This window comes from Rhipicephalus microplus, chromosome 10, assembly GCF_043290135.1.
Source record: "Rhipicephalus microplus isolate Deutch F79 chromosome 10, USDA_Rmic, whole genome shotgun sequence".
Classification (NCBI taxonomy): domain Eukaryota; kingdom Metazoa; phylum Arthropoda; class Arachnida; order Ixodida; family Ixodidae; genus Rhipicephalus; species Rhipicephalus microplus.
This window is the reverse complement of record NC_134709.1, coordinates 97119318-97144621: the sequence shown is the minus strand read 5'-3', so window position 1 is coordinate 97144621 and position 25304 is coordinate 97119318. Positions and strand designations below refer to the sequence as shown.

The 25304-nt window shown below is 46.6% G+C and overlaps 1 protein-coding gene across 1 annotated transcript in view; it reads right to left on the bottom strand.

Annotated features, from left to right (window-relative positions):
- Positions 1 to 692: 692 nt before the first annotated feature.
- Positions 693 to 25304, bottom strand: part of LOC142774821 (MIF4G domain-containing protein B-like) — a 40819-nt gene continuing 16207 nt past the window's right edge. Inside the window, exons 4-6 of the mRNA XM_075875927.1 lie at positions 20272 to 20390; positions 15422 to 15730; positions 693 to 1087 (exon numbers count right to left, since the gene is read on the bottom strand). Of these exons, the coding sequence (XP_075732042.1) occupies positions 803 to 1087; positions 15422 to 15730; positions 20272 to 20390 (713 nt within the window). The 3' untranslated portion in view covers positions 693 to 802. The remainder of the gene's footprint in view (positions 1088 to 15421; positions 15731 to 20271; positions 20391 to 25304) is intronic.

Here is a 25304-nt window from a genome sequence, read left to right as displayed (position 1 = left end):
TACTTATATCATGACAGATTTGCCCTAATCAGTATCGTTTCAATTTTTTTACTTCAGGGATTTCCATATTCACATCTCATCTGAATTCTTTCGGAAGGAGGTATTTATTACACACAGTGAATTTCATTCGGTAAATTCCACCATGACTTTCTTCAGGTATTTGTAGAGAACGCAATGCTTATCGGTCGTTTTTTTCCTTTCAGTCTTCCCCCTTCGGTCGCATTGAGAAAGGCACTTAGCAGAGCAGAGTGATTAGCAGCCTAAGCCAAAACAAAATAGCAGCCGACGCTGTCGGCACAGCCCACCTGCGTGAACGGAAATCTACGAAGGAATAAAATGCGTGTTTTATAATGACCTATTCGTACTGAAGCAGCAAAGAGCGCACTTGAAAGGGCGTAACCGAGATTCTCTTCTGGATGGGGTTCTGATATTCTCTTCGAATGTTCGTGAATTCTGTGTGTGAATACATACGCCTGCCAACTCGAAAAAAAAATATTTGAGAAGGTGATGAGGGTCAAACCATTTGCCGTCCTCTCGAAACAAGATGTATCTTGTTGCAGCTTTTGGTTCTGGGCCATGCTGTTACCTCGTTTTATCTGAGGCCTTCCATCGCTGTACTTAAAAAAATCAGTTTACATTTCAAAACGAAAAACCAAGTTAAAAACAGCTCGTAAAAGCCATAGGCAGATCCATCAAATAGGAATTAGTTTATTTCACACAAAGAAAAGGAAGAAGCTATTGAGCGTGATGCAAAACGTGTTGACGGAAAGGTTTCGTCTCCGGGTGCAAATGTAAGGAAGCCTCATTCGGCGATGCGCCATGGGAGAGGTGACAAGTTTTGAACATCGTCGCATTCGTCTCCGACGGCATCGTTGAGGCTAGCGTACGAGATTTGCTGCTCCGGGGATAGTTTCCACCCTGAAGCGCGCAGCTCTATAAGTTCGAGCAGGGTCAGGCGATCATCCTCCGGAACATCTGGCGACAAGAAAGCGTCCCGCAAGCAGTCCACTAGCGCTGCCATGCGGGCAGGGGCACCTCGTTCAGCAGCTTCGCCGGCTGTAGTTAGGGCTCTGCGGAGGCACTCGACCTGCGGTGGCAGTTTTAAAACAATAATATATTATTATATGCTTAGCAGTCTGTTAAAATGTGTTGTCCGACTGAAGAAACAAATGCGCCACTCAACAAGGCTTCAAATGACTTGACCTACGAAGGCTCTTTAAAGAATCGAAGCAATGGCTTCAAGTCGCAAACGCTCGGCACACTGCTCCAGGTCTTTGCATTGCATCGCCGGTGCTTGAAAATGTGCTAGCATCAATCTACATCTTTTCCCAGCACAGCTAATCTCACTACTTTTATATCTCCTCCCTACACCACCTGTTCTAATGCCACCGCAGCTTCACCTTCGTTCTGCTTCTTTCTACCTTGCATGGTCTTTTCAATATTGCCACGCTTTCTTTACCTGGCTCAAGTAGCTTCTCAATATAAGCCTCCCTGTGTTCCTCATATCTTTACCATGTTCTCCCTCTTGTCAGGCTTCTTCGCTCTCGCGCGTGGGCAAAAAAGGGCGCACGACCGACCCTCGGTTTTAAAGAGTTCCTTTGAAGGAGAGCTCCATGAATCATGCATATAACAGACACGAGTTCACTTATCTGCAACAAAGCCACACCACTGCGTGAAACGTCTTGGAGAAAACACCCTATACATGCTTTATGTAAGGCGAGAACTCTGGAATCAGGGGAGAGGTGAGAAGGTGAGAACACGTGGCCGAAGTGCAGAATAGAACTGTAAGTTGCATTATGTCAACCAGTAAGGGGGCTTGGAGAGCTTCGCTTATGTTACAATGGGCACAGTCATAACTAATGTTTTAAAGCAGTATGTGCACTTAAGAGATGTAGTAACCGTGGAGCCGAACCGCGAGAGTGAATTAACAAGAAGAATAAGGATGGGATGGAGCATATTCGACACACATTCTGAAATCATTAAGGACAGTCTACCACTACCCTTCAACAAGAATGTATGTAATAGCTTCATCTTACAGACACTTCCCTGCGCAGAAGGAACTTGGAAGCTTACAAAAAGCTAGGACTTGAAAAAAATTGAGGATGACGCAGTGAGCGATTGAAAGGAAAATTATAGATGTAACCTTGAGAGCCAATAAGAGGGCAGAGTTGGTCAAGGAACAAACCGGGGTTAAGAGTATCGTAGTCGAAATCAAGGAGAAATAATGGTCATCGGCAGAGCACGTAGTGCGTAGGCAGGACCACCGCTCGTCATTAAAGGTAACTGACTGATTTTTAACAAAAAGTAAAGGCGCGAAAGGGAGACAGAAAAGTACGTGAGCAGATGAGATTAAGTAGTTCGGGTAAACATGGCAGCAAAAAAGTACTATACCAGGTTGATTGTTGGGACATGGTAGAGGCCTTTGCTCTGCAGTGGGCGTAGTCAAGCTGATGGTGATGAAAATAAATAATCGCCATCGTTCACAATGTAAACAATACACTGAAATCTCGTCAATTCAACTTTCACAAATCCGGTAAATGTATCAGAAGTCATTGAATGTCGACCTATCGAGTACAAATAAAGAAAACAAAGGAAAAATGTCTGCTATGTATACCTCAATTTCCTTCATGAATAGGTAAATGCTGCACTTATTCCGCATAAGACCTGTGTAGAAGCAGCAACTTTTCTCACTATGCGTTCTAGTTTCCAACGCGACATCGGTGCCAGACTACCGTGTTTAATTAATTTAAAACTATTCGGCAGGCCTCCTCCTTTGCGTGTATACTGCCACCATTACGACCATCACACGCATGCATTCGCTATGATGAAAATAGCGATCCGGACTCAACTTTGTTTCCGCTGGCTGTGAATGCTGTTGTTCTTTCGGGACAAAGAATTGCCATGTTTCGTGCTAGGCGCGCTCCGAAGATTGTCAGAATCAACCGAGTTGCGGCCTAATGTGGCCGAATAAAAAATGTTTCTCGCCGTCAAGCAACGCGTAGGCTGCCCAGAACCAAAAGATCCGTGCGAAGGATCCTGTTTTATTGATTATTGAGGTACGACCTATAAAGCTTTTACTGCATTTGCATATACGTATATTGTGGGCATTTAGTATATGCATGCTCTTCACCTGTACATTATCATAATTGTCATGTGTGGTTCATGCATCCTCATCGTTGTCGCGTAGCATCATCATCTTGGTTCATTTATCGTAGCTGTCGGCTGCCGGTTCCTCAGGCCTAATAAAGGTTATCCAAACCAAGACTTCATACGTGGTGGGGCGTGCTGTTAGATCCCCCGCCTTCCTCTCGACCACTCTACCCCTGGGGCTACGTTCAGGTCGCCGCTTGGGCCAGGTGTCCAGAAATATGTCGCACCAAGATGAGGTCAGTGCTGCAGCCATTCCCACTCCACCACCGCGTGCCGTGCCTTCTCACGTCATCAACAGCCTCCAGCGCGAGCCCCATGCCTTCGCTGGTATGCGCGGGGGAGATGTAGAGGAATGACTGAACGATTTCGAACGTGTCGGCGCTGCTAACTGGTGATATAACACCTACAAACTCGCTCACGTGTCATACTACCTCACGGGTGTCGCGAAGACGTGGTTCCTCAACCACTTCATCGACATCCCCGACTGGACAGCCTTCAATGATCAGCTTCGCCATGTCTTTGGCACACCGGCTCTTCGTTCGGCTCTTGCAAAGAAAGCTTTCGCGACTCGGAAAAACCACATCGCGGAGTCGTATACATCCTACATCGGGGATGTTCTTTCACTTTGCCGCAGGGTTTACACACCAGTGACAGAGTCAGACAAAGTGCGCCAGCTTCTTAAGAGGATTGCACCTATCGCAATCAATGCCCTTGCAATCCAGAATACGGCTACCGTTGCTGACGTTGTGCCAACCTGTCAGCGCCTCGAAGAACTTGAGTCTACGCGCTTACAACCGGATAGTGACGTGGCCCGTATTACAGCCGATCCAAACCTACGAGACACGATAAGTGTGATTGTACGCGAAGAGTTAGAAACAATGGGATTCACACTCCCTTCAGTGTGTCCCATTCAGTCTTCTTCAACGTCATTGCGGGATGTCATCAGGGAGGAGCTCACGTGTATGACCCACATGGCCCACCTGCAGCCCACTGTCACCGTACTCTCCTATCACTCCCGCACACCGCCGCCGCGCCACCAGGCACCGTCAGCTCGACGTCTCCACCACGAACGTACGCGTCGGTTGCTGCCGCACCTCCCACATGCTTTCCCACGAGCTTTCCATCACCACCGCCTAAGCCGTCATCTGTCCCTCTCACTGCTCTCTCTCCTGGTGCAGTTAGGGCAAGCTACTATCCTCCTTATCGATCGACTCACCCTACGGGCTATTATTGCGGCTATCGTGGTCACATTTCACGCTTTTGCCGCAAGCGCCAGCAAGACAAGCGGTGAGGGTACGACATACGCGAACGGGACTATACCACAAGAGCCTTGTAGCAGGGCCACCGTTATTCGTCAGCGCCGCATTGGTCTCCTTCTCCGCCAGCGTAGGGAGACTTGCGCAGTAGTCATCGATCAAACCAACGCCGTTCACCATCGCCCTACCGTTGCTCCTCTTCTCTTCAGCCTGCTTCCCTCGCTTCTGATCGGCGTCCGAAAACTAAGCGACGCAGTTTTTGGAGGACAAACTGCATTCCAACACAGGACTACAATTACTCCAGCGCGCCCTTACAATATGATGGCGGTCAGAGTTGAGGGAGTGGACGTTGATGCTTTGGTGGACACTGAGGCTGCGTTTTCTGTTAGTGGTGCTGATTTGTGTGCCCGTCTTCGAAAAGTCACGACGTCTTATGATGGACCAACACTGGTTACAGCCCAGGGAACAACGATTTGCCCTTCCGCTCTCTTTACTGCCTGTGTACTAATCAACGAAATTCTTCATCACATAGGGTTTGCTGTGCTATCCCCGTGCTCCCACGAACTCATTTTAGGCTGAGACTTTCTTTCCTCTCCTTCTGCGGCTATTTGTTCTGCGCAACGTGTCGTCCATCTTACTGACACGGACCACTTACTCAACGACGAAACCTACAGGCCACTTCGACTTATCGCTGCTCTATACATCGAGGTACCACCACAAGAACATCACGACGTCAACTCTGGTCACATTCTGGTCACTCCGTCGCCCCGTTGCCTTAATAAAGGCATAGCTCTCGCATCAGGTGTGGCTCACTTCAACAATGAATCAGCTGTCCTTGCTGCTACCAACACCACACCAGATAAAATTTTACTGCCATGGGGCACTACTGTCGCCTGCGTTGCCGATCTGGAGCCTGTGTGCGTCGTGCCTCTTAACCCTGTTTCCTCTAAATGCCATCTTGCAGATCATGCTCCTTCCTCGCCCTTTACAGCAGCCATAAACAAGACTAGACAGACACACAGAAGCAGCACCTGCTTAATTTGTTGGAAAAGCATGCAAACTCCTTTATTTATTATTCATTTATTCACATTGTCAGTCCAAGAGCCAAGACAGGAGTTGGGGTTACATATCTGGCACGTACAAAGAACATATGTGGAAACAAGTTTCACACTGTACGCTCAAGACACACACTATGTGGAAATAACAAAAACAAAAACATAAAACTATATCAGAGAACATCCCGCACATATCACGGATAAAAGAAACATGTTCAAATACATCTCGTACACGTCACTAAAAAAGAAAAAAGATCTGAAGTGATATAGTACATAATGAACATATTGATATAGTACATTGAACATGTTCAAGCGACAAGGAACAAGCAATTTGGTTACAAATATTCTGACAAAGCCTTTTCGAACCTTTGTAAATCGCAATGTTCGACTATGTATTGGGGTAATTGATTCCAGTCTTTGATGTTCTGAACCAAAAACGAATACTTGAATAAATCTGTTCTGTAGCTAAGTGGTGTGATATGTTTCGAGTGTTTTGTTCTGGATGTGGTAAATAGGTGTAGTGCGATGTGTTTTTTTAGGTGAACTTTGTAGTCTCCAGTGAGTATCTGAAAAAGGAATATCAGTCGATTATGTTGCATTTTTCGTTTCACCGTCATTAAACCGGCTCACTAATAGACTCAGTTCTGGAATAGGAGTTTACGTTCATTCATTCACCCTGGGCCAGACAGCCACTACAGCACATCGTATTCAGACCAAAGGAACATCCATTGTGCTCCACCGTCCGTACCGCGTCTCGCTAGCCGAACGAAAAATCATTGAAAAAAACGTAGACCATATGCTACAACGGGAGATAATCCGACCCTCAACCAGTCCTTGGTCGTCTCCCATCATTCTGGTGTGCAGAAAAAGATGGTTCCGTACGATTTTGCGTCGACTAGGAAGGACGTATACCCCATGCCACGCATCGACGACGCCCTCGATTCCTTACAGGGTGCTGAACCCTTTTCGAGCCTCCACTTGCGTTCCGGCTATTGGCAAATCGCCATGCACGAAGATGATAAAGAAAAAACTCAGTTTGCAACCCCAGACGGCTTATACGAATTCAATGTTATGCCGTTTGGTCTATGCAATGCGCCCGCAACTTTTGAGCGCATGACTGACACCGTGCTGCGTGGCCTGAAATGGAAGATTTGCCTACGTTAACTCGATGACATTGTTGTCTTTTCATTGACGTTTCCTCAAGATCTGGAACGCTTGGACGAGGTCTTGACTTGTCTTGCGGGCGCTGGTCTTTAAATTAACACTAAGAAGTGCCATTTTGCCAGCATATCTATCAAGGTCCTCGGTCATGTTGTGAACAAGGATGGAATTCGTCCAGATCCTGATAACACTGCCGACGTGGGAGTCGCCCACTGCGCGCTGACGTGCGCCTTGCAGGACCTCAATAAAGTTTCGCAACCAACCAACCAACCAACCAACCTGATAACACTGCTGCAGTGCTTCGCTTCCCTTGCCCTGACAAACCGAAAGATTTCCGAAGTTTCCTTGGTCTCGCCTGTTACTTTCGGCGATTCATACAAAACTTTACCTCCATAGCCGCACCACTCCATAAGCTACTTGCTTCCGGTATGCCCTTTCAGTGGTCTGAGGAATGTGATTCGGCTTTTGACGGGTTGAAGAGATGCCCTCACGACTGACCCTGTACTTTCCGATTTTCACGAGGATGCAGCGACGTTCCTGCACACAGACGCTAGCGGCCGCGGTTTAGGAGCCGTGCTCCTGCAACCCGACAACTCTTCGCGAGAGCGAGTCGTTGCATACGCCGGCCGCGTCCTTTCTGCAGACGAGAGGAACTACACGATCACCGAGCAGGAATGCCTTGCCATCGTTTGGTCCATGCAGAAATTTCGTCTATATCTGCATGGCCACTATTTCACCATTGTGACCGACCACCACGCTTTACGTTCGCTTTCGACACTCAATAGTGGGCTTGGCAGCATGTCAGCAACGCCTCAAGCTCACGCGATCCCCTTGCCTTTCGTGCAGTCACTCACCCTGATGTGCCTGCTGACATCCTTCCATGGGCCGCCCTGCGTAGCCGATGGAGACCCGATGTTCGTGGGCTACCAGCTGCTGCATCCTTCAGCTACGACAGTCTTCGTTCAACGAGATCCCGGCTCCGAAAACTAGCGGCGTGTGCATGATGATCTTCGCAAGCACACCCCTGCCTACGTCATCGCTCAGATGCCTCATGCCCTTTCCTTCTGTGGATGCTTCACCGCTACGTCAACCACTCTGACGTCACAGCAGCACTATATAAGGCCTGATAAAATGTCACCTGCTTCCATTTGGCTTGGCAGCATGTCAGCAACGCCTCACGCTCACGTGATCCGCTTTCTTTTCGTGCAGTCACTCACCCTGATGTGCCTGCTGACATCCTTCCATGGGCCCCCCTGCGTAGCCGATGGAGACCCGATGTTCGTGGGCCACCAGCTGCTGCATCCTTCAACTACGACAGTCTTCGTTCAACGAGATCCTGGCTCCGAAAACGAGCGGCGTGTGCATGATGATCTTCGCAAGCACACCCCTGCCTACGTCATCGCTCAGCTGTCTCATGCCCTTTCCTTCTGTGGATGCTTCACCGCTACGTCGACCACTCTGACGTCACAGCAGCACTATATAAGGCCTGACAAAACGTCACCTGCTTCCAGTGGGCTTGGCAGCATGTCAGCAACGCCTCACGCGATTCGCTTGCCTTTCGTTCAGGTAACATGTTCATATTCTCTCTTCACCCGCCGTACACAATACAAGGCATTAGTCGTGCTGCCAAGCCCACGGTGTTGCATTGCCATGATTTGTGAGTGTACTCATGTTATTCTTAACCTCTTGCTTCTAGCAGGCGATATTGAGGAAAACCCTGGTCCCAACACTTGATCCGCTTCATCACAGCCATCTGATGACATATAGTTAGTGCTGAGCGCAATTCAGAGCAGACAAGCAACACTCTTAGATGAAATGAAATCAATCCACTTAAAATTATCAGAAAATGACAAAGCTCTCGACGATATAAAGAAAAGACTAGGGGAAATAGAGGGCGTTTGTTCTTCGATCGCCTTAGTCGAAAAACAAATCCATGAAGTTCGAGGCATGGCAGAGCAGAGCACCAAGATGTTTGCAAATTCGGCTACCAGACTAGACGACTCCGAAGATAGGGCTAGACGCTCAAATCTAGTGTTTTTTGGGCGAAAAGACAATGAACATGAAACATGGGAGCAATCGGAGAAGTTCGGAGATGAATAATCGATTTCTGCAGCGCGAGCCTTTTAACTTCTTTGCAACCAAGAGACATAGAGCGCGCTCACAGAATTGGCCGCTTTCGACCAAATAACAATCGACCCATTATTGTCAGATTTTTCCATTTCAAAGATAAGGAGGGCGTATTATCAAGAAGCACGTGACTCAAGGGCACCAACTACAGGATTACAGCAGATTTCTCGCCAGCTACTCGCCTTTCCCGCAAAAAGCTAGTCGAATTCGGTAGAACTCAACGCAAGCCTTTCAAGCTCCGTTATGAGAAACTTATACTCGATAACACTACTTACCTTTTTGATTCTACTAAGCAGAAGGTCATTCGACAGCCACGGTAGCAATCACATGACTCTTCTCAGCGAGAATTTCCACGCACAGCTCTGTCTTTCGTATATACGAACATAAGAAGTATCCTGCCCAAACGCGACTCACTTTCCCACTTAACAGATACCACTGACTGCAATTTCATAGTTCTAACCGATACTTGGCTAAAATCATCCATTTCCAACACCGAACTACAGTGCTGTTTCCCTGATTTTGAAATTTTTCGGCGCGACCGAGAAAATAAACGTGGTGGTGGTGTTAAGATGGCCGCCCATAACAGTGTTCAGTGCTCCATAGTTGATGTACCCTCTCCCTTAGAAATCTTTTTTGTGCATTGCCAAGCGTCTAATCCACCTGTTGTAATCGGAGTGCGTTACCGCCCACCTGAAGCCGATACGTCTTTCACAAAACATTTCCATGATGCCATTTATTCTGTCACAACTGCATTTCCAAACGCCCCACTTATTTTATTTGGTGACTTCAATTTCCCCGGAATAACATGGTCAAATGTAGCACTAACTGCATCAAAACAGAACGCTGAAAGTGACTTCTTAAACTCTTGTTTAACATTCGGCTTATCACAACTTATCTCTAAACCTACTCGACAAACAGAACCCTCCTCCAACATTCTAGACCTATTGCTTACGTCTCACCCTGATAATTTTAGTACAGTGTCATATTTATCTGCCATTAGCGATCACTCTGTTCTTCAGACAACCTTTCAGTGCTACTTACCTAATCCCAAAAAAACTAAGAGAACAATCGCATTATAAGATAAGGGCAACTACAGAGCTATAAACGATGAACTAACAGCTTTCTCTGAATCCTTTCTAACCGATTTTTTATGCGCACTGTCAAAACAAACTGGCACCTATTTAAAACCAAACTACAGCACCTGATAAAAGTTCACGTTCCCACCGTCACCTTAACCATAAGGTCAACATCCCCATGGTTCAACGCCTCACTAAAACGTCTGAAAAATAAAAAGACGCGCCAGTTCCGCTCCGCTAAGCATTCAGACACCCAGTACGCGTGGGACAAATACAAGGCAACCGAAAAGCTTTTTGATTCTCTCGCAGCTAAAGCCAAGCATTCTTTCTATTCTTCTACCTTACCTGGTATGCTCCGAAAAAATCCTAAGCGATTTTGGAAAACAATTAACCCATCATCTATTACCCCTTCATCGAACATTACACTACGCGACGAACAAAGTGTTTCAATTCCTGAACACTACACTTCGCATGTATTAAATGAAACCTTCTGCTCTGAATTCACCATAGAACCTGACGGTGACCTTCCCCATGCCCTTCCTGTATGCCACCCGATCATGTCGAAAATCGTATTTCATGCAAATGGTATTTCCAAGATAATCGGCTCGTTAGAGCTTACTTCATTAATGGGTATAGATGGCATTAACACAAAAATATTGAAGAACACTAAAATTGTAACAAGTGTGATTTTATCTAACATTTTTCAGCAATCACTCTCATCTGGGATGGTGCCCCAAGACTGGAAGGTAGGCAAGGTCATTCCAATCCGAAAGAAAGGTAACTCGTATTCACCCAAAAACTATCGTCCCATTTCGCTCACAAGTGTATGCTCTAAAATAATGGAACACGTAATCTATTCCCACGTAGTCAACTTTCTCGCACCTCTTCATTTCTTTCATAAAAACCAACATGGCTTTCAGAAAGGTGCTTCGTGTGACACTCAACTAGCTCTGTTTACTAATGACATTAGCTCTAGCATTGATGTAAATATACCAGTAGGCGCGCTCTTTTTAGACTTCGAAAAAGCTTTTGACAAAGTTCCTCATAAACACTTGTTCTTAAAACTTTCTTGTCTCAACCTTGACCCCTTAGTTTTCTATTGGATTTGCGACTTTTTAACAAACCGCCAGCAGTTCGTTTACGCAAATAATCTTTCTTCGTCTTTACGCCCCGTCATTTCAGGCGTGCCCCAAGGCGCGGTTCTAGGACCTTTGCTTTTTCTCATATATATTAACGACTTGCCGAATAATATTTTTTCTAACATCAGAGTTTTCGCCGATGATTGTCCTTTATCGCCCAATTAACAACACATCAGATGTTCATGAACTTCAATCTGACCTTCATAAAATTGAAATCGGGTGTACAACGTGGTTAATAACCCTTAACGCAAACAAAACGTCACTAGTCTCTTTCCATCGCCGACAGTGCTACCCATCTCCAGCATACTTCATTAACAACACTCAAATTTCATGCGTAACTACATACAAGTATCTAGGTGTTCATTTTTCTTCTGATTTAACATGGTCCCTTCACATAACGCACATTACTAACGAAGCAAACCGTGCTCTTGGCTGTCTGCGCCGAAACCTTCCTCTAGCTCCTACCCCTGTCAAACTACTCGCTTATCAGACACTAATCAGACCAAAACTTGAATACGCATGCGCTGTTTGGGACCCTCATCAGAGTAACAATACTAAAACACTTGAAACAGTGCAAAGCCGGGCAGCAAGATTCATCTTTTCAGATTATTCATATCAGTCATGCGTAACCGAACTTAAATCTCGTGCTAACCTCGCTACCCTTTCGTCACGCCGCTGTATAGCTCGTCTGTGCCTGTTTTTTAAGTTTTATCATGGATCGCCTCGTACTCCCACCATCACGCCAGCCCATCGTCATTCCGATCGCATCAATCACAGGAAAGCTGTTTACCCGCCAAGAGCTCACACCACTGCGCACCTTTCATCCATCTTTGTCAAGACCGCACATGATTGGAATGGCCTTCCTCCTCACGTTGCGCACCACTCCAGTATCATCAACTTCAAAGCAGCGATCGAGCATCTACTCCTTTACCGATTGTAATAGCCCACCCCTCATGTAAAACCCCTTCATTGGGGCCTTTGAGGTACTGTAAATAAATGAAGGAATAACTTGTCGGGATGCCTCGGCCGCTGGATTTTACGCCTCCAAGAATATGATTTTGTTATCGTATACAAGTGTGGAAGGAAGCATAGTGACGCCGACGCTCTTTCTCACTGCCCATTTACAGCGACTCCACTCAGGATTTCCGTCACCACTTTGCATTACACACCCTCGGAGTCCACATCTACGGAGGTTTCCTCTCTCCTCTGTGGACCAGCTGCCTTCGGACGATCCCCACAATTTTTCTTCTCGGCAGTTGGCTGACCCATACTGTCGACGTATTATAGGCTACCTCACTGGCAGTTCCCGTCCACCTAATGCAAGGCTCCGTCGCCAAGTCTCGCAATTTAAGCTGGATAACCGGGTGCTGTACCGCAAAAATTACCATCCTGACGATCTGCGCTGGGTTCCCGTTCTACCCCAATCGCTTCGGTCCGAAGTCCTCAGAGCGCTTCATGACCATCCGACCGCTGGTCACCTTGGTTACCATAAAACCTACGATCACCTTCGAAGTTGGTTTTACTGGCCAAGCATTACCACTAGTGTAGCTTGGTACGTCGTGTCCTGCACTACCTGTCAATGTAGAAAACTACCAACATCTGCTCCAGCCGGTACACTGCAGCCTATTCCGAGCCCAGCCACACCATTCGAAGTTGTAGGCGTCGATCTTAATGGCCCCCTTAAAGTCAGTGCTGCTGGAAACCGGTGGATAGTAACAGCCGCTGACCATTTGACGTGCTACGCCAAAACGGCATCCGTCACTACTGGTTCAGCTTCTGAAATTGCCGATTTCATCCTCCGAGCCTATATACTGCGTCGTGGTACTTCACGTGTATTGCTCAGTGACCGTGGAAGGGCCTTCCTTTCACGACTAGTGAATGAACTTCTTCACGCCTTCGGCACAACTCACAAGACTGCCTTTAGTTATCACCCCCAGACTAACGACCTCACTGAGCGATTCCACCGCACTCTAGCTGACATGATCGCCGCTTATATTCAACCAGACCACAAAAACTGGTACTTAGTTCTACCATTCGTCACTTTCGCCTACAATACGGCCATTCAGTGGACAACCGGCTACTCACCATTTTACCTAGTTTATGGACGCTCCCCTACTTCTCTCCTGGACGTCTCTTTCTTTACCTGCCAAACGGATTAATCTCCACACTCTACAGAGGAATACATTTTACGACTCGCACAGTGCCGCCAACGTGATCGCATAAATACTGAAACTCGACAGAAAGACAAAAGGATAGCTTATAATGAATCGCAACGTGCTGTATTCTTCCAACCTGGAAACGAAGTGCTCCTTTTGACACCTCTTCGCACACCTGGTTTGTGTGACGAATTTCAGCCACGGTTTATCGGGCCATACATAGTTCTTGAAGAGACTGCACCTGTGAATTATCACGTGACGCCACTTGTACCCCAGCAGATCGCTGTTATCGTGCTACAGAGGTCTTCCATGTCTCCCTTATGAAGCCCTTCATGCGACGTTCTTTGTACTCTTGACTTGTTGCAGCCAGGCTGGCCGCTTTGACGGAGGGGGGGGGATATGTGTGGGCATTTAGTATACGCATCCTCTACACCTGTACATTATCATCATTATCATGTGTATCTCATGCATCCTCATTGTTGTCGCGTAGCATCATCACCTTCGTTCAATCATCGTAGCTTTAGGCTGCCGGTTCCTCGGGCCTAATAAAGGTCATTCAAATTGAGACTTCATAATATGTCAGTGCACAGAGCGCGTTATAAAGAGGCGTAGTGGTTGATTTGTTAAAGCAGCAATGACATCAATTTTATGCATGTCACGTTTATGGCGTCAATGCGTAGTTCATCCCCTGGTGATGGTTCTGTACTGATCACGCAACATATGGACGAATGGATATACGTTATCTCGATCAGTATGACTAGTATCAAACCCAATTCAAAATGGGTGCAAAACCCGCCAATTTTCAGCGCTGCCAGCACCGCCAAGCGGTCCCCTCCCGCAGTCTCGCCCCGTTTGATCACGCAGCCACAAAAAATAGTGACTAAATTTTCAGTTGACATTTCTTTTGCTTGGCGCACACGTGTATAGGCATGCCTCCGCCACAGCCATTGTCGTCGCCACCGTCATCAGCGTCCACGAGCGATGATCAAAACACTGGGGAATATGGAATTGTGACGATTCTTGCCGCAGCGAAGCAATATCGGTTCGATCGTTGTCTGAGGATTTATTTTGAAATCGACGCCGGACCGCGCACTGACGAGACAGCTGCAGACGCACGCTTGGGCCATGCTGGCTGGTAATACATATTAACGCTGCTTGTGGGTTACTTGTTCGCGATTTGCCTATAGCTTCAAGTAATCACATTCACGCACACTAATTTCTGACAAATTATCCGAAGCGGCAAAATGAAAACGCACAATTAACACGAACGCCCTGCACAAACCAAGCAAAACAAGCATGTGAAGCCGTTGCCAGGCAGCCAGGCGTTTCCACCAGACGGTACCACATGTAGACTCCGTGATGAGAACACCAAAATTGTCGACATCATTGCTGCTCGCTCATCGGCACTTGTCGATGCTTCTATGCGTGGCCCTGGAGCTTGCTGAATATGCAAAAATACTATTGATGAGAGAGAGAAGTTAAGGAAAGGAAAAGATGCAAATTCTGCAGAAATAATTGAGAGCACGGCGCAGCGCCTGCAGGGGAGGAGGAGAAGAGGACATTAAAGATGTGAAGAAGAGATTGTAGAAAGAGAAATGGCGTCCATGACCAAGGACGTGGCGGGCGGCTTCTATAGCCGGTTGTCTAGTCCAGTGTCCTCAAGGAAGCGAAGAATCGCTTTGACGACCTGAGTGTTGTGCCGTGCAGGAACGAGAAGGCCTCTCTGTGTAGCTGCGGGTGGACCGTGGCGACGAAGTGCGGCGAGCAAGACGCCGCGTTGTGTGTGAAGCGCTGGGCAAACACACAACAGGTGCTCGATGGTGTCACCTGCCCTGCACGCAGTGCACACAGGGGACGAGGCTCTGCCAAGCCCATGACGCCGGGCCGCAGGCCAGGAGAAGCTGATGCGTGAGCGAAGAAGAAAAGACCTCTCATTCCCGATTGAACCCCGGTCAGGCAGCCGGGTGACTCATGGTCGGGAATTCGCCGATGAGCTTTGTCACCACCACCTAGTTTTCTCGGTGGCGGTGGCTTTGGATGCTCTTTGCGCTCGAAATAGAATAACTTACACCAAATGGATCTGATTCCTACTTCACTAAAAAAACACGTGCTTACCAAGAAACGAATGAACTCTACATATTATGTTTGAATTTTGGTGTCACTGCTCCTTGAAATCTTAAGACGGTTATTAATGAACGGCTTGTACTTAGCAACCATACTTGTGAAGGTGCGCTAACAGAGTTTATGACGAGTCCTATGACGAGCCGTGGTGTGTTGGTGGCGATGATGATAATAACATACCTTGGTGTGGTGGTCCAGCTCAGGCGACCTCAGGACAAGCTTGCAGGAATCACACAGGAGCGCCGCGATGCAGAAAATATGTCCGGAGTGGCACGAGCCCACATATGCAGCCGTCCCTTTTCCAGGGATGGATGACAGAAGCACGGCCATGAAGACAACTAAAGCGGTCAGTTGGTTAACAGCTTCTTGCTGCGGCGGTGGCTTCCATTGCGCCCTAGCAGTGGATCTCCGCAGCGGGACGTCGTGTTCCTTGAACCAGACGCGGCAGGTCCACAACAGCCGATCGATGAACACCCCGTCCAGCTCAGCCTGTGGTAATTCGCATTGCAAATAAATAGAAGAATATTTGTTGGAGTTTAACGCCTCAAAACCACGATATCATTGATAGACGCTATCGTGAAGGTCTCCAGAAATATGGACCACATGAAGTTCTTTAAAGTGAACCTAATTTGAAGCATTTTCGCCTCCATCAAAAATGCGGTCAGCGCAGCCGGGATTCGATCCCGTGACTTGCAGACAGAAGTCAAGTGCATTGACCCCTAAATCACCGTGGCGGGTCATTGCCAATGCAGTCGTTACAAATTAATATCTAATCAGTGCATGGTAAATAAGGGCAAATTTCCGACATGTAGTTGGAGGTAGCTCGGTCATAGACGACCAAAAATGATATACCGCTGGCCAGAGACGCCCCAGGAAGTAAATGTCTCCTATTATGTATCTGAGTAATGTATAGCTCGTACCACAGGCCTGGCAAATTTCGCAATAAAGTTTGTCCCCTCTTTCTTACCATTACAGTGCAATGTTTGTGGAGGATTTACCAAGACGTGGATGACTGACGAATGTTATCGCCCCGACTGGTTGCTGCTTAAAAAAATCGCATCTGGTGAATAAACTTCACACTGGTGAATATCTGGTAACTTATCTGGTGAATAAAGTTCAAAGTAGAATGTCTGTCCTGTGTACTTCTTGTTTATAACCCGCTTCATAGCACTTATCTTTATTGACTCAGTTTAATTGAGGGACTCAAAATGAGAATGACCAGACCAACGCATAAAACGCAGTGCAATCGCAGCCAAATCACAGCGAAAGCCTTTCTAGCGCGCTATGTAAAAACTCTTGGGGCAGTCACTTTTTGCAAGTACCCTGTGGTTATCTTCACCCTTCCCTGTCTATTTTTTCCGTCCCGCTCTCCATGGAACTGCAAAGACTGAGTAACGATGTGAACGCTACAGGTCTGCTAATTAGGTCTGGAGATCTACTAATTTTAAATTAACTGTATTTATTCTAGTAATCATTCGTCAATCTCTTGATGTGTCACTCCAGAGCTGCAAACGTAAGCCTTTTGAATGATGGCCTCCTATCTACGATTCAAAGTACTTTCAGGGACATTTCGACCACAGGAAACCTAACAGCAGCAGCTGCCAATAACAATAAAAATTGCTTGGTCCAGTCAGAACACGTAGCGCATTCGCAACGAAAGCTGGAACGGTGTCCTTTCCACAGCCAGTTGTAGACATTCCTGAAGACTGGTACAAGTTCAAGGTACCCTACGCCATGAACCAACGTAACTTCCAGGAAGTAGGGAAGTACCCAATATACGCTCACTGATGCTATTGCCACTGGCGTTTAATAGTTATGGCTGAAGCTTTTACAATTGGTTAGAGTATTAAATTGCGGTCGTTGTGCAATTCATATTGAGTAACACTTGTTTGTTATGTGCTAACATGGTTCCTTGCCAGGCAGACCTGCATTGCGTGTCCTACTGAAGGAGTGTTAAGAGCTACTGTCTCTTTAAGTGCTCGATTGCCGCGCAGAAATTCGGGTTTCAAATCCCATCCTTTCCTGGAAATATTTGTTACTGATTACATTTTACTTTATGTCTCGCGATAGTAGAGCGGTTGCGGACCCTAGCGCTGGCAGCGGCGTATAACTGCGCCGCATAAATCGGTTCTTGTTGTGATCTCAATGCAGCTTTCAGTATTATATTATGATGATGCCTGAGGCCCTTATTGGCACCACAGTGGTAGCCGAAAGCAAAGAGCAAATGTTAGGTAGAGGGTGGATGTATGTCGCCCAGGTTGACTCGATAGTTTGATATGAAAACCAAGGTGAAGAGCCCGAAACTGACCCCGAAGTTGAAGCTGCTCATTATCATAATTATGACAATAAAAGCTGTCTACAACCCTTAAATTTTTCTGGATTCGTTTTCTTTTACTAATTTTGCGGATAGTGGTTGTGGACACAAGCGGTGGTGGACAACAGCTCCCACTGCCACTTCCATTGTTATCTGATAACAGCTTTCGCTGCAAAAAAAAAAACGTCATCTTCCCGACGTGAAGGAAGATTGAGGAGCTCGCTCGGAACAGATCGGGAGAACCCATGAGTTCTCTGGACGAGGCCCTTTTTATAGCAAGGCGTGTTAACGAGCCGCGGCACTTGAGGTGTGTTTCGAAGGCGGCGTCGTCGGGCACGTTCCGCTGAAGACACTGCACGAGAGGAAACTCTCGTTGGAGCACAGTGATGACGTTCTCGTGGATCTGGTAGTTACGGCTGTAGACGATGGTCGTGATATTGTTAAACCACACGTGGTCGCGTGGTCGCTTACCTTAAATCCATGGCCGAACAAGCGATTCAAGAAGTTTCGCTTGAAGTGGGCGTTGGTGCAACCACACTCGGGTAGCGACATTTAGGCGCTTGATCGCTGTTTACCGCGACCACTTTGATTACAGGTTTTCTTTCCGCAACGTACGTGCCGCCTCTGCTTCGCGGGCTCTCACTTGAGGATCCGCTTGTCGACGAGCCCGTTTTGCTTCTGCTGCGCGTGCCCTCGCCGCGGCCGCCACCTCCGGATCGATGCTGGCGCTGATTTGCGATTGCTGCTGACGCTACTGTCTTTCTTCAAACGCGCGAGCTCTCACTGCGGGGTCTAGGCGGCGGGCCTGTATTGCAGCCGTACTGCGATGTCTCTGCGCCGCTGCCTTCGCTTTAAAGGTGTTGATCATGAGTAGCTGCGTGGAGATGTGCACTCATCGCGCTACTGCAGCTATCAGAAAGGAAGTGTACCAAAAGCCCTCGCCTCGACAACTAGAGTAACGTCAAGGGACATGCCGCGAGCATAATCTTGGCGAGCAAACTCCTAAATAAAGGCACATTCTTTGATAAAAAACATTCTTTTCAATTTAACAGACTCCATTTCCCTATCCAGGAGAAGTCCTAGCTTGGCGACACAAGGGTTTTTTAAGTAATAAAGGCGAAAGCCTTCCATTCCTTACCAAACGCTGAATTTGATCATTGCCAGTGTACTATACGTCGTCGGTGATTGATGCAAAAATTCTCCTAAAGGAAGACTGAATGCAAAAAGATTTTTCGCTTATTAGTGAAGTACACTGGCAGAACCACGAAAACACCCCTCCTGCCGCAAGACGACGTTTGCCTAGTGATGAACTAGCGAAAAAAATTGCGGGTGGAGACGTTACCAATTCCGCACCAAACACCGTGACGAAGTAAATTTTGAAAACGTTTACTCGGTCGTACATAGCATGTACTCAATAAATAGGAAGTACCTTGTGTGTCGGTGTCCTAGAGCGAGCATACGAGAGTTCAAAAATGTCGTGAACATAGGAAAAGTACGTTTCGGAATTTTAACACCTGGTGTGGTGATTTCGGTGCGAAATTCAACGATCAAACTTCCGTATAGTTTCTCCACTAATAATAAACTTGTGATTGCAAAACTTGAAGTGTACGAGTTCTTAGAGTCCTCTTTATCAACCTAAACCAAATTATTGCTTTTTTTCAGTGTCTAACAGGATCAACTCACAGATTGCGAAAAATTAAGACGTCGCTGTGAAGTCATGACTACGCCACATAGTCACGTCTTTGCACATCTGTCATTCTGTCAAATATGAGCCGATCCTGGAGGCAGTGGAAACCGCGTTATTTACCGGAAGCTTTTGTAAAGTGGCAGGATAGTGTCATTACATCTACCGAAAAGAATGCAAAGACTGCTACTGCCTTCGTGTTGTCTCAGCTTTATGCTTACGGGACACTGACAGTTCTTCCACGTGGATTCTAGCTGACTTGTATATTTTTCCATTCAACGCAGGAATGTTTCCAGTGACAGGAATGCTGAGGACAGTGGTTTTTCTGCTAGGTTTAACGTTAATTGTGAGCATAAGCCCGTCTAAGGAGTTATTACGACACTGGTTTTGAGATAAGGAAAACGGTTGCAAAGCAGATCACCAGTTTGTTGATAGATACAAGTTGTGATGGTATTTGTAACAGTGGTGGCCGCTTTACACGCCGGACAACTGATTACGGAGACGTCCTTGCACGCGAAGTACACAGTTTCATTTTAAAATAAAGCTCGCAGGGCCCCTCCAGCATCTTTGTCAGTCTACTCTAATGCTAAGTCCAACCCCTTTTCCTCTGAAGTTGACGTAATAAAGCTTCTGCGCGTTCCTCCGAAAGCTCCGTGGAACAAACCTGGTTTTGCAATGCGTTGCCGCCAGGGCTGGAGTTATTGCAGGCTTGCTGCTTCTTTCTTTTTTTTACGCAGCCTCTGTGATCAGCCCACGTTTGACCCAAGCACTGCTGCCGTGATTACGTCACCATGTGACTTCACGTTATACATGACGTCACCAGGACATTGCTATGAGGTCATTTGTTTTGATGATGGGTGGCGTCGTGATGACATATCGTGACATCATCTCATGATGATGGTGTTGTAACGTTACTGTACTAACGCCACCGACACTAGGCCGTCTAATCACGGGACCCCAGCCGATGTCCGCATCTGTCGAGGCATTTTCGCCTTGAAAAGTAAGGTGCATCGTTGAATGCTAATAGCTCACCGTGATGACGCGGGCGCAGAACTTCGCTGCCGGCTCGGCACTGTCGTCGTCGTGAATGGCTTTCCAGAACACAACGCGCACAAGTCGATCCACTTCCACTGGCGTCAGCAAGTCAGGATCTGAAGGAAAACGGCAAATGGGTCACGTTGCGACAAACGTGTCGTAATTTAGTGTAAAAGTGCATTGGTGAAGTGAATTCATACTAAACTTAGGAATGGTCAATTACGAAATGCATTCGATAACTGTATTGTTTATAGCACTGTTACGCAATGCAGAATATGTTGCAAAGTGAATTATTTGTTCGTAGGACGTCTTTGAATGATAATACAATTCCGCGAAGTGTCTAGTCGCGCGGCACTTTTTAAAGTACGAGCATTTTCTTACTACACTGGAAAAAGCTCACGCCATTGTAGCTATCACGACAAAGAGCTTACATTTGAGCCCTAAATTTCAGGCTCAATGTAAAACTTTATTGAATATATTGTACTTAAGGAAACAATCAACGTTCTCAATTATTGAGCTAGAAGCCACATGCACCTCATAAAAGGCGAGAATTTAGTAATGTCAACACGAGTGATAGAAAAAAGCCGTGGGAGGACGTCACCATATGACGTCATTATGATTTCACTGATAGCCAAAATTTTTGTATCACTTCACGTGAATTCACAGATTAGTGACGTTCAAAAATTTTGCTGACCAATGACGACATGATGACGTTATTACGACTCAACTGTCAATTCACATCAAAGACATGACATGGTTCTTCTGCTGATAGGTGGGCCCACGCTGGAAGCAGTACAACACCGCGTTAGTCACAGAAAGGTTTTGGGGAAGGGGGAGGAGGACGATGAGGTTCATTGCATCGAACTAGAAGATAGAGAAGGAGATGGATTGCGCCTTGAAGTCAATTCAAGTGGATTGCTAAGGAATCCTGGTCCCGGAATACTGAACAGAAATTGGCAACATATCCACGGAGTGAATGATGGAGAGTGGGGCGAAGCATTCGTCCGTCCATTCGTTCTTGCTTCCGTCCGTCCATGCGTCGATCCACCCGTCAGTGCGTGCGTCTGTTCGTGCGTACGTCCCTGCGTTCATCGATGCATCCGCCCCTGCTTCCGTTCATGCGTTCATCCATGCATCTGATGATATATGGTGTTTTTTGGTGCAAGGGCCATTTGATGGCCAAAGAGCGCCAGTTCATGGGACAAGGGATGTGGACAATGATTGTGATTAGCGGCTGTATAAGGGTCATAAAATTCCTCGCGGTAAGGCGGGTAAAAACATACAGGTAATAAAATCATGACCATGCCGTGAAAGGTGTGTGTGGTGCGAATAGATGAACAAAGTTGGTGATAATAAAAGACGATGGTGGATATGTATGGCATTAGCACAAGCGCCTCACTCGTTCATACCCTTGCGTCCAAGGGCCGTGAGGCAAGTGCTTTCTTGTGTAGCCACCGCAGCGAAAACCTCTCAGGAGAGGTCGTGCTACGGAATGCCCGGGTATATGATATGAAAACTATGAATTTCTTTTAAAAACGCTAGCAATGATTTATAACTAAAAAGCGGTTCCCTACCGACGAACAATGCAGGGTGTAAAGGTATATGTTGTCGGTAGGGTAATGGAAAGTGTTGTCTTCTTAGAGTGTCTAACTGTTTACATTGAAATAAAACGTGAAGAACTGTTAATGCCTCACCACATTTATCACACAATGGTGGATCACCATCGGACAAAAAATGTGTGTGTATCGTGTATGTGTGTCCTATCCTGAGTCTTGTTAGTGTTACCTCTGTTAGACGTGATTTTGATACTGGCAGCCAATGACCAAGGTGTGGCTTAATAATGTGTAGTTTGTTTTGTGTGTGTGTATTCCACTTGCTCTGCCAGTAGTTCCTGAGGTTTCGTTTGAGGGAGGGCTTAAGATCAAGGGCGGGGATTAATATGGGTGTAGAGGCAGTGCTTTTGTGGACGGAGGCAGCGAGCTGATCCGCCCTCACGTTGCCTTCGATCTCATGGTGCCCTGGCACCCAGCACACTACAACATGTTGTTTGAGTGTGTAGAGTGTGCACAAAGTGGAGTAAAGTGAGACAAGGAGCGGGTTTTTTTGTTTTTTAAGACTGTGCAGAGCCGTTACCACACTGAGGAAGTCTGTGTAAATTACTGCTTTTTGTATTTGTAATTGTTTGATGTGTTTAGCTGCCACAAGTATCGCGTAAGCTTCTGCTGTGAAGATACTTGTGCCTGGATGTAGAGGGCCAGCATCCGAAAAGGATGGGCCGACAGCAGCGTAGGACACAGAGGAGTTGGACTTGGGGGCATCTGTAAAGAACTCAGGACGTGTGTATTTGTGTTGAAGTTCCAGAAAGTATGTTCAGATATGGGAAATAGGCGCATGTTTTGTAACTTCTAGAAAGGACACATCACAGTCTATAGTCTGCCATTGCCACGGTGGCGGATATGCTACAGGAGCCATTAAGCTGTGTTCAAGTGAGACTCCAGTTTCCTCAGCTAGGCTTTTCAGGCGAACTGAGAAGGGCTGCCTCATCGAAGGCCTGTTTTGAAACAGAATTGAGCTCGACAAATCATTAAGAGTAGAGTATGCGGGGTGCTTCTTATCCGCTTTCACCTTAAGGAAATAAACAAAGGATATGTAAGTTCTCTGCAGATGAAGCGACCACTCATTTGACACAACATAAAGGCTTTCTATGGGGCTGGTGCGAAAAGCACCCGTAGAAAGGCGGATGCCCAAATGGTGCACGGGGTCCAGCATCTTCAAAGCACTTTGAGTTGCAGACTGATAAACAACGGCCACATAATCTAAGCGGGTGCGAACGAGGCTTCGATACAGATTCAGGAGGCATTGCCTGTCACTACCCCAAGTAGTACGGGACAACACTTTTATAACATTCATGGTTTTTAAACATTTTGTTTTTATATACTTTATGTGGGGTACCAAGGTCAACTTGTTGTCCAAGATTAAGCCTAAGAATTTATGCTCGGCTTTGACGAACAGACGTTGCCCGTTCAGTCAAATGTCAGGTTCCCAGTGCATGCCTCTCTTTCGAGAGAACAACACACACGTGCTTTTTTGTGGGTTAAGTTGAAATCCGTTTTCATCTGCCCATTTGGAGACCTTGTTTAAACCCAGCTGAACCTGCCGCTCACACATTGCCAAGTTGCATGACTTGAAGCCAAGCTGGACGTCGTGGACATATGTACAACAGAACATATTGCGGGGGATGGACAAGTGCAAGGAATTCATTTTGATGAGAAAAAGTGTGCAGCTAAGTACACCACCTTGTGGCACGCCTGTTTCCTGGACAAATATTTGGGAAAGAACCGTGCCCACTCGGTCACGGAATGTCCGGTTTGACAGGTAACTTTCAATCATTTGAAACATTCTTGCGCACGCCAAGGTGGAACAGGTCTCTTAAAATTCCAAAACGCCATGTATCATAAGCCTTTTCGATATCGAGGAACACAGAGAGAAAATATTGTTTATGGACGAAGGCGTCTGTGATCTGTGCCTCGATACGAACGAGGTGGTCTGTGGTGGATCTACTTTCTCAAAACCCGCACTGAAATGGGTCAAGCGAATTGTTTGTTTCAAGGATATATAGAAGTCGGCAGTTTATCATTTTTTCGAAGACTTTGCACAAGCAGCTTGTAAGTGCAATAGGTCTATAGTTTGAAGCTAAAGAAGGTCCTTGCCCTCTTTCGAAATGGGAATAATAATAGCCTCTTTCCAGGAGGTAGGGATAGGGTCAGAAAACCAGATAGCATTGTATAAACAAAGTAACGTTTTTCGTGTTTCGGCTGGTAGGTTTTTTAACATTTCATACACCACACGGTCAGAACCTGGGACAGAAGTACTGCTGGAGTTTAGAGATGTTCGGAGCTAAGCAAGACTGAAATCTTGGTTATACGCCTCGTATCCAGTGGATTTGTGTTCGAGTTTCTGCTTTTCTATTCTTGTTCTGTATTTTTGCAAAATGTCGGTATAGTGGTACGAGCTGGATATCCGTTCAAAGTATGCACCGAGGAAGTTTGCCTGATCTTCCAAGGTATCACCCTGAGTGTTTACGAGTGGAAGTATGTGCACTTGTTTTCCTGCTATCCTACTGACCATGTTCCAGACATTAGCCTCGTGTGTGTATGAATTGATCCCTGACAAAAACTTCTGCCAGCTTTCTCTTCTGGCCTGCCGACGCGTTCTCCTGCCTTGAGACTTTATTTTCTTAAAGCTCTCAAGGTTTTCCGCTGTCTGCAAGTTGCGCAGCAACCTCCATGCCCTGTTCTGTTCCTTTCGCGCATTACGACGCTCTGTGTTCCACCATGGGACGTGTCGCTTGCCGGGCTGTCCAGATGTTTGTGGGATGCATTTGGCTGCTGCATTAATAAGGAGGGCTGTGAAGTACTGCACAGCTTCATCTATGCTTAGTCCACATATGTCAGTCCAACATAACTGAGCATTGTTATGAAACTGTTCCCAGTTGGCTTTGTGTATAAGCCATTTGGGAACTCGTAGAGGACATTCGTATGATGTTTGTGTACTCAAAACAACAGGAAAGTGGTCACTTCCGTAGGGATTATTTAGAACTTTCCATTGAAGTAATGGTACCAGTGAACGAGATGCGATGCCGAGATCTATGGAAGAGTAGGTTTTGTTGGCAAGGTTATAATATGTTGCCTCTTTCCTATTGAACAGACAGGCGCCGGAGGAAAAAAGGAACTGTTCAATGAGACGGCCTCGTGCATCGCAGCGAGAATCACCCCATAGACTGCTATGAGCATTCAGGTCACCAAGGACCAGATAAGGTTCGGGTAGTTGGTCTATAAAGGACTCGAATTCTAGTTTTCCAAGACGGTGGTGTGGAGGTATGTACAGAGAGCAGATGGTGACGAGCTTGTTGAAAAGAACTGCTCGAACAGCCACTGCCTCTAGTGTTGTTTGCAGTGGTAAATGTGTGCATGCTACTTTTTGATTAACAATAACGGCTACACCACCGGATGATGCCGCAGCATCATCTC